Below are 11,150 nucleotides of genomic sequence, written 5' to 3'. Positions count from 1 at the left end.
ATTTTAGTCACATGGAGCAGTTTAGCATGCCTCAACTTGTTGAAAATATAATTTACATGGATTTATTTAGTGGCAACATTCAAGAATTATTCAGAAGCCCCACTTTGGGAGTTGTTAGATTACGTGCCTTGGGAACACAGTCATCTTTCTTCATTGATATTATTGTTAAATATCAAGTGAGTCGATTATTTTTTTATTTTTAGTTAGGTTGAACTTCAAATTGTTGGATCGTTGAACTTATTTATTCGGTTCGTTGCGAGAACGTTGTGCATTCAAATGTTTATATTTTGAGTTGCTTAGTTTCCTTATTCAAATTAAAAGTGAAAAATATATAGCTCTTTATTGAAATGAAAATGTATTTTTGAATAGTATATTGATAGGAAATGTGTAATTAAGAAATAAGGAAAAATTTTGGATTTGCGTATAATATTATTGTATTGAAGAATGTATGGTTGAAATGATATCAAATCACTGTTGAAGAATGTATTTTTTTGAAAAAATGTGACTCAAACAAGGTCATAATTAGACTAAAGTTCATATATTATTGCAAAAGCACACTCAAAAGGTTTGTTTGAGTGCAGAACAACATATTAATGGGATTAGGAGACACAATCACTTCTCCTCGGTATGTCACGCTTTCCATTCTCTTGGAACCAAAACCCAACCCGCTGAATTATTTGTCCCCTTTGACTCCTTGCCTTAAGTTTTCATACCCTATCGAATCGAACTTAGTCACGAAAAACAAGACTTAATTTGTTATCGTTGTGATTATTTACATGACGAGATTATCAAAAACGGACATCATTAAAATCTGAACTAGTTTTGAGTACTTGATCCGTCCATTTTGACACATGTCATGATTTTTTCCAACTGGGCACGTTTGATTATATTTTTTACTTGTACACATTCGTGAGAAATTTTTGAAGAGTTGATATACAAGAGAATTTGTGTTACATTTTCATAATATAGCTGGATAATGTGTCTCACCCATGTGTGTCAATGTAATACACTAGTGATAATTGTGATTATGGATTATAATTATCAATAATTAATTAACCCAAAATTAAGTTTTGTACCAGCTGGTCGGTCCATCTTTTCATTGGATGCCTTGTGACAATCCAAATTTCTTTGATGGGTCACTTATTTTGGAGACAAACTTTACCTGCATGGGCTTTATGAGTTGAATTGAATAAAGAACACTTCTTTTCCCCCTTGTGCATGCTGTGAAATCAGAATCATTTATTACAAAGTAGGTCCATTACTAATTCGAAATGTCTAAAATTATTCATGCAGAATAATCAAATGGAAAACATTGACTAAAAAGCAATATGATTCTTGGCTTGTATGGTGGGAGGCCAATTGTACCAAGTCATGAATGTGTTATGTACAATTTAATTGAAACTAGACAGATCGAGTTGGGCACAATTCTAGAGGCCATTAACAACAGTTATTTCGTGTTTGATGTTTCTCTTTAGTTTTTCAAGATTCTAGATTGCTTAATAATTTAAGTATACCATATTGAACTGAGATGAAAATATGGTTAAGTGAACATAAACCATCTATACACTCGAGTATGTATTTGTAAAAGCTCATTTTTTTCCTTTTTTTTATTTGAGTATAGACTCGAGTATGTATTTGTAAAAGCCCATTTTTTTCCTTTTTTTATTCAAGTTAAAAAAAAATGCAAAATTAAAGTGGATTGAATTGGTAAAAAGCCATCGGAATGACCAGGCATAAAGGGTACATAGGCACTGAATTGGGTTGAAAGTGAAAGTCTTGAAAAATTGAAAGAATGCTCTTGAAACTAACTTTTTTGAGGGAGATCTATGAGAATGAAATTTCGTGTGCAAAGTGAAATCGGTCAAACATTTTGTTAAGAGTTTTTGAGCGTGGGCCATACCGCTAAAGTAGTCATAGAAATCTGCAACTCTAGAAGGGGCTAGTAAACGTCCGAATCCTTGGAGAAATAATAATGCTATCTAACATCACTGATATTACAATATCAATTTAAATTACATTAAATAATAAACTCAATAAAAGGGATTGCTAAAGGATTCATTTAATTACTTCTTTCATTAAATGTCACATTAGTGTCAGTAACACCAATGATGTTAAATAGCGTTAATCTAGAGAAATACTCTGTCAAACAATAAAAACTTATATGCTACAAATTTAGAATGAATTTGAATTTGGATTTTGGATTTGAATTCGATTTCGAATAGGGATAGCAACTACAAAAGATGAAAATGTTATTAGTACAGAACGTCCATATATATATATATATATATATAATTCATTGTGCGAGACATCCCAACATCACATTTTTATTTTTGTATTTTCAACCCTATTTTAACATTTCATTATGAAAGTAATCATTTTTATCAATTTTCATCCAATTTCTTAATAAAAAGCTATAAAATGAAGAATATACTCTCATACTTAAATAAAACAAAGATTAAAAAAAATAAAGAACTAATTGCAACTATACTCCATTTAAAAAAAAAAAAAAAAGGGCAAACGAATTCCAAATAAATTATTAAAAATTTAAATAAGGGATGTCATAATTGGGGTTTCGAATAAGTCGGCCTTTTAATTTTTCATTGTATCATTGAAAAAGGAAATTAAAAAAAAAATCTCGTTTTTCCTGTTCGAGTTTCACATTCTTCTTTTCATGAACTTGGTATTGACCCAATTCCAGCATCACTGAAGCTTTTACTTTTCGACTAGACTCCAGTATCCAAAACTCCAACGATAACTTCATTAATAGAGTCAGAATTTGGGAACACAATAGCGTTCTGGTCGAGACCAAGAAACAAAGGGTCCGAGTACGTGGAGTTCATACTTAACCTCCTCACTAATCGACAAAATCCCAAGCTAATTTTCTATCTGCTTGGCTTCTTTTGCTATCAATTGAGTGGAAAATCCACGACCGACATTGATATAAGTTTTACAACATCTTCACCAAGTCAGACATCGATTTGAGCGACGAGTCATACAAGTGACTTCAGTTGATTTGTCCATGTAAACAGCATATATCTTCTTCGTTGCAAATGACACATTGTAGAGACCCAGAATCACCAGTATTCCAAGGGCTACAAATCCGAAAAATTTCAATTTTAATCTCCATTTTTATGTGTTGATGAAGAAAGTTGAACTATATATGGCTTCTTCACTGCAAAGGACACATTGCAAAGACCCGGAATCACTAGAATTCCATGAACTACAAATTTGAAAATTTCGATTTTAATCTCCATTTTATTTTTGTATGTTAATGAAGAAAGTTTTAAGGAATATATTGAAGAGTTCAGGAAAATCCCACTAAGTTTTATAGGAGATTTATTTCTTTTCAACTCAACCCGTATAGGCGTATACCCATGTGAACCAGGTGGCGATGGAAGAGGAGGAGAAAGAAAAGCGAATTTTTTTTTAAAAAAAAATTTAATAATTTATTTGGAACTTTTTTCTTAATTTGCGAATAAGGTTGTAATTAATTTTTTTATTCTTCTTTTCTTCCCTTTTTGTTTTATTTAAAGAAGATGGTATATTAATCATTTCACAATATTTTATTTAGAAATTGGATGAAAATTGATGAAAAAGATTATTTTCGCAATAAAAGATTGAAATGGGGGTGAAAAAATATATAAAAAAAAATAAAACGTTGGTTCTAATAACCCAAAGATGAAACTCGAAACTAATCAAGTTCATCTCACATAAATGGATGGCCCAATGACAACTCAGATCAGGTTCCAAGTGGGTCTACTTCACTGCAATATGGGCCTACAGTGCCTCGTAGCCCAAATAAACATATTAGTCAATTTCAGTACTTATTAATGAAACGAAAAATTCATAAATACATGCACTAAGAAAACATTTTAATTTTTTACTACAATATATTTTTGTATATTACTTTCACTTATTCAATCAGAAATACTAAGAGGCGGCCCCTCAGGGCACATCCGAGCTGGTGGAACAATTGCGTTGGTGGACTCACAAACCAAGCGTGGAAGGTTCGATTCCTGGAAGGCAACATCTTGGAAGGGAATTTATTTCGAAAGCAAGGTGCCGGAAGGCAGTGGAGAGTGCCCTCTTTGAGGAAGGAGTAAAAAGTCATGCAGGAATTTGGGAACCAATAAAGGCACAACTCGCGATTAACTTCCTCAAGCTAATGAGGGGCCGGAGACTTGAGGTCCAGGATTTAGTCTGACGAAGATGGGACACCTAGGTATCAAAAAAAAAAATACTAAGAGGCAAACTTTCCATATGTTATACGGTAACCGAACACGCTCACCCTAATTATTCCAATCTACATTCAATGCATCATAGCTAAAAATATGGGGAAGAACTCACTCTTCTCATCAGTTTCATCCATATTTGAAAGTGTAAAATCACTATTGTGTTCGTCTTGGTCCTTGAATATTTCAATTCCCTTAAAAGTCTTAGACAGAAAAGTAAGAAACGCGTCATTATGTGCAAATTTTGCTGTGAGTTATTGTCTTCGTGAACTTTCACGCATGATTTCCTTGCTTTTGTGTTGTTATGTAACATTTTTCTATGGTAACATTTCATCCTTGGAAAAAAAGACGTGGTACATATTTATCAGATTTCAGTAGTACCATGAATCACCGTGTTACCTGCAATATCGGATTCTTGTGAAATAGTTTGTGTAATTGTAGTATCATACAAACTGTCTGGCATATTCATTAAAATATCACATAATGTTGTGCATCTCTATGAAAATATTCATATCCATAACTATCTAGGTTCATATCTTCCAATGTTTACCATTTTGTATGAATCTTTTCAATGTACGTATAATCTTATGATGTGTAATGTATTGCTATTTTTTTATGCAGATATGGACTCGGCAAATATTTTCATAACGTGCAATTCAAGGACATTTGAACTTCTCGTGCCTAGTGGTACAAAGTACGTTGATCTTGTTGAGATCATATTAGCGAAAATGAAGATAAATATCGGTAATGCTATACTGAAAATGGAGTATGATGTTGGTGGAAACATGGCAATTCACTTTTCTTCTATATGGAGCTTAAAAGAAAGGATCATCGGTTTACAGCGTGCGTACTTAGCGTTGAGGTTGATCACGAGTTTAACATTTCTGCTAACAAATCTGTAAATGAGATAGCCACAACTTGTTTACCTATTGCACCTATAATGGAACGTCTTGATGCATAGCCTCTTTTACTTGCTCCAGCAACCAAAGTTCCATCAATTAATAAGTTTGCTGCAAGCATGCATGTGACTGATTTGCCAAGTGAAGAAGAAGCTAACAACGATGTATACAGTTTAGTTTCAAAGGCTGGCGAAGACTGTGTTATAGAAAACCAAATTTTTAGGGTTAAAAATGTGATGAAGATCAATGTTGCACTATATGCAATACGAAACAACTTTCAGTTCAATGTGTGTTGATATGTCGAGTTGAGGAATGCAAATGGAAGTTTAGGCCATCAAGGATGAGAAAGACAGATATGTTCAAGGTCCGCTATATACGTCATAGTCATAGCTGCCAAATGAATTCTATTATACAGGATCACTGTCAAGCGAGTAGCTCATTGATTGGTGAATTTATAAAGCATAAATGCAGGTCGAAAAGGGCAGTCTACACTCCTGTCAATATTATACATGAAATGGCAATAACATATGGGTTGACTTTGAGGTAGGTAAGGCTTGGAGAGCTTGTGAGCATGCATTGGAGGAGATAATGGGGATCCAGACGAGTCATATGCTAAATTACCAATGTACTGGGCCGAGCTTGAATGTAAGAATCCTGGTTCAAAAATAAATGTAAAAAAAGACAGTGATGGACATGTTAAATATGCTTTCATGTCATTGGGCGCATCAATACAGGGATGGAGATATTGCAAACCAGGCATGGTAGTTTATGCAACTTTCCTGACCTGGAGATACGACAGAAGCTTGTTCACTGCATGTACACAGGATGTAAATAATTCTATTTTCATACTGGCATTTGGTATTGGGGATTCGAAGAACAACGACTCTTGGAGTTGGTTCCTTAACTGCCTTAATGAAACATTCAGGGTAAGGGATGGCATATGTATCATCTCAAATCGTCATCAAAGCATCGAATACATGGTCAATACAATTTTCACAGGTGTACATCACAGTTTTTGCACACACCACATTCTTCAGAATTTGAGGACAGCATATGGCAATTCTACAAGCGAGATTACAAAAATGGAATACGAAAAGAGCTGGTAATATAAAAACATTAATACGTGAATTCCATAGTGACAGAATGTGTGAAGTGTGTTCATGCATTTATAGTTGACAACAAACACACATTCTTCTGCTACACATATGTTGTCATGTATTAGCACATTTCAAATTTCAAATTTCAAATTTCATTATATATTGGGTTTGTATACTACTATTTGTCCTACACCATTTACAGGAGAGGTTCACATTCATATTGCAAATGTGATGATTACATGAATCTCTTCATTTCCAATATTTATGCAATTCTGGTATGCATAACGTCGTCTATTACCTTTTACATTTATTGCAGGTTAAAATTGGTTATGAAAAAGGGTCAAGGACACTTTCGCTTACGAACAGATACGATATAATGACGACAAACATTTTGGAACCGATGTATGCAATGACAAAGTCGATTACGAATTGCACTATGGATTATTTATTTTGAGTCATTGCGATACATGTTGCAGACATGGTTCTCGAAGAACAAAAGTAATGCCGAAGGAATATTTACGCGACTTGCATCGAAATCGGAACACATGTTAGGAACTTGCGCAAAACGGTCGTTAAAGCTTAAGGTTTGATTTGAATTGTCAATTATGTACTATAAACTTCATTTATTTAAGTGATAATCTGCGAATCTTGTTTTATTTACTTTATCAAACTGAATTGTTTATTCAACTTTGGTGTTTCAAAAAAATAAAAATAAAAAAATCACTGATTTTTTGGTTTGATATTGATAAACTTCATCAAATTTATATTGCAATGTGCCAATGACACGATGTCGACAATAGTTCTTGACTTGAAAGTTGGATGACTCAGGTATCTACTTCAAATGAAAACTTGTACCAAGTGTCGGATGAAAACATGCAACATGTTGTAGATTTGTATATGATGACATGCACGTGCAATCGTTTTCAGAAGGACGGAGTACAGTGCCAATATGGATTAGCTACGATCGGTGAATGAGTAGAACAACCATACAATTATTGTTCGTAATACTACATGAAGGATTGTTACGTAGGTTGTTATGCTTTCATTGTACCGCTTGGTGATAATGTCTAATGGAAAGTAGACAACTATCGATGTCATGGTGAGATATTGCCGTCTATATCAAAAAGGCAATCAGGTAGATTCAAGAAGGCTAGGCGAAGAACAAGGGTTGAGATGTCCAACCCAACAAGGTGTCGAAAATGCGGGGGTTTGGATCACAATAGGAGAACTTACAAGCAACCTTGGAAAAACGTAAACGGGGTTTCAAAATATAGATCAATCAGATTCCGTATGTTCATCTTTCATTTTCTATCGATAATAAATCAATGTAATTGATTCCCAATGCAGTGATTTTCTGCTAAAATAAGATTTTAATATTTATATCATTAGGTCAATTAATATCAATCTTTGCCTTATACCCATTGTCTTCTAATTACATAAGTTGCAAATGAACATGCGCCTATATTATGTTTCAATTACCTTGATGTTAACTACGTTTGTCGTGTTTCTAATGAGTTTAGCTGAGATGAATTCCAAATCAATTCAATGGAATTTCATATAGGCAGTATTGAATCTATTATATTTTTAACTTTCATTACTTTTCTACATTTCTAACTCTCAGTAGTAAATCAATATTCAACTATGTCATCTGCACCAATCTATTTTCATGTTGAGTAATGTCATTGTTATCTAATCTGCATCTCATGCTGGGACCTAGGAGCTTAAATATGTGATACATTATACACAATTACAAATGCGCTATCAATACAAAAATGTTCCATTTCTTACATATGTGCACACCTGTTAGGAATCGCGGGGCAGAGTAGCAAAGGTACGAGCCTTACTCAATTCATAGCGAATTTCCAACTACATTAGCAGGAGTAAGAGTACTAAAAAGTAGAAGAATATACCATAGAATCTGCTTCATCGAATGAATGTAATATCCGACTTTCCCACATAATGCAGAATCTAAGTCCCAAAAAATATCTTGTTTTATCTTGTTAAGTATTGATATTATGTTATACGTCATGTAATTCAATTGTGCAACACAAATGAAAGCGGAGTAAAAGGGTATACTTTTGCATCCTGTTATGTTGAACTATAAAATGAACGAGAATTGGCTACAATCATACATCGGTGCAAGAATGAAATTTCATAACGACAGTCGTACTATAATAATTACAAATAAAATGCATCAATGTGTCATCATAGAAATCCTGAACTGTCATTCCAACATACTTCCAAGAATATCCAAAATGAAAATGTCCATCAAGCATATCAACTTAGTTTAACCGAACATAAAAGCGATAACAAACTATCCCTGATAACTAAACAAAAAAAGTAGAAATTTAGAAATGAATTCAGCTATTTAATAACGATGACCTTCAACTTCATATCCTTCCGAACAATGTGTGGCATAAGTTTGAAGTCGGTTTCGTAGTCTTCTATTTAGCTTCTCGCATCCATGCTTGAGTAGTTGAGCAACTATTCACATTCTCGAATTGCATGCATCAAAATTGTCTGCCATCCTATTGATCGTGTGGTTGATAATATATTTGACAAACTTAATGACATACAGACTGCAGTTATGGCTGCAAAATATGAGAATTCAGAATGTGGTCTTCATTGCACTTTGCATGCAGGGAGTACAGATATTTTTTCTATGAAAACATATGCTTCTGCATACATGTACATAACCAAATGACAAATAAATTCGTAAAGTCAGTCTCTATCAATAGGTCAAGACCAAAAACATTTTAGATCTTTCAAACAAATGCTATGACAAGATAACAGGTTTTGACATTCAAACGAGTTAACATCTGTAACTTCGCAATGGAAACAAAAAAATAATGGCAGACATTGTTAAACGTTTCTAGTCTTAGAAGTGAAAGAATCGACCACACTAGACCCCATGAAAAGAATCCTAGTCCTAACGTACACAAAGAATGAAAGAAAGAAAGAAACTATACGACATAGAATTGTCCAACACAAAAATCACATAGTTTTCCTAGCATATTCCACAAAAAAATGAGGTACGTTGTATAGAGATAACCACATGAAAACAGATATGAAACCTTTTCATACAGGGGCCAATCGTGTCCATGAAGAAAAATCCAAACATATCAATAATCTGTGATATCATTATAGATGAAATATTCATCCAGAAATTAAAAAATGAAATGACCACAAAAGCTTCAATTATATGTAAGAGGACATGATCAACATCATACTAAGTATTACGTATTATTACATTTGTATACAGTTAGTCAGTTAGTTGATTAGTTAGTTAACAGCTGGAATTAGTTGACAGCTGGAATTAGCTAGCTTCTTCTGTTTCCTTTCTATTTATACTTGTGTTGTAAAACTCTACTTACTTTCCGGTGATCAAATAAAAGAGTTTCTCTCTCTTCCTCAATTCAGTTTCAATATGGTATCAGAGCGGGAAAATTAAGCTTAGATCATCTTTACCTTCTTCATTTCTGAATCTCGTGGTTGTTAATTCAGCAATTTCAAACAGCAATGGAACAAACACAATCAGAATCTTCCGATTCAAGATCTGCCATAAGCAAATCCGCCATTGATGAATCTTCCAGTCCGTATTTCCTTCACCATTCAGATAGTCCTGGATTGGTGTTAGTGTCTCAACAGCTCACAGGAGAAAACTATGCCTCTTGGAGCCGTGCAATGACTATTGCATTATCAGTTAAGAATAAAATCGGCTTCATTGATGGATCCATGAAGGAACCAGCAGTCACCGATCCAGATCTGGTCAATTCATGGATTCGAAATAACAACATGGTGATATCTTGGATACTTAACTCGGTATCGAAGGACATTTCAGCAAGTGTAATCTATGCTTCTACTGCATACGAGATCTGGAACGATCTCAAAGAGAGATTTCAGCAAAGCAATGGCCCTCGGATTTTCCAACTAAGGAGGAAATTAATGAATTTAGCTCAAGATCAAGACACCGTAAGTGTATTTTTTACCAAACTTAAGACTATCTGGGAAGAATTGAGCAATTTTCGACCAAATTGTAGCTGTGGAAAGTGTGTTTGTGGAGGTGTTCAGGAATTAAACAAACATTATCAGGTGGAATATATCATGTCATTCCTCATGGGGTTGCATGAGTCCTTTTCCCAAGTTAGAGGTCAGATTCTCCTCATGGATCCTTTGCCATCAATTAATAAAGTGTTCGCATTAGTTACACAGGAAGAGAACCAGAGAAAATTGCGTACATATTCAGTTGGTAATGACTCAAGTGGGGAAACAGCCTTTGCCTTTAGATCTGATAAAGGCAAGGGAACATTCAATTCTGGTTCTTATGGTGACAGTACAAAACTTGGCAACAGGAAAAAGGAGAGACCATACTGTGTGCACTGCAAATATCATGGACATACAGTTGACAAATGCTATAAAATCCATGGTTTTCCACCAGGCTATAAGACAAGGTCAAGAGATAATCCCCAACATTTTTCCAATTCTAACTCTGTTAATCAAATTTCTGTCAATTCACAGAATGATGAGAAGCAAATGGATCAACAACTTGGTCTTGAGAAATTTATGCAGAACTTGGACTCAAATCAATACCAACACTTGATGACCATGCTATCTACCCACCTTGCTGCCAGTTCATAGTCTCCTTCAACTGATCCGGACAAAGGTGAACCAACATATGCTACAGGTATACATCATTCTAAATTGGTTAGTCCATCCTTTTCATCCAAAGACATTTGGATTATGGATTCAGGCGCCTCCAAGCATGTATGTTCAATTGCTGCTGCATTCGTAAACTTGAGACCTATTGTTAATTCAAGTGTAACTTTGCCCAATCATACACGAATTCCTGTCAATCTGTGTGGTGATGTCAGATTAGGGCCAAAATTGCTGCTGCGTGATGTTCTCTTTGTGCCTCAATTTAA

The 11,150-nt window shown here is 34.3% G+C and overlaps 1 protein-coding gene across 1 annotated transcript; it reads left to right on the top strand.

The window, feature by feature from the left end:
- Positions 1-5,754: 5,754 nt before the first annotated feature.
- LOC111392480 lies at positions 5,755-8,932 on the top strand. The gene is made up of 7 exons (XM_023017833.1): positions 5,755-6,233; positions 6,431-6,503; positions 6,545-6,630; positions 6,705-6,726; positions 7,057-7,195; positions 7,310-7,479; positions 8,705-8,932. Exons 1-7 carry the CDS (start codon positions 5,755-5,757, stop codon positions 8,930-8,932), a joined length of 1,197 nt encoding a protein of 398 aa, XP_022873601.1.
- The last annotated feature ends 2,218 nt before the right edge of the window (positions 8,933-11,150 follow it).

The sequence above is a fragment of the Olea europaea genome, unplaced genomic scaffold (assembly GCF_002742605.1).
Source record: "Olea europaea var. sylvestris unplaced genomic scaffold, O_europaea_v1 scaffold935, whole genome shotgun sequence".
Taxonomy (NCBI): Eukaryota; Viridiplantae; Streptophyta; class Magnoliopsida; order Lamiales; family Oleaceae; genus Olea; species Olea europaea.
This window is presented reverse-complemented; position numbering and strand designations above follow the sequence as displayed.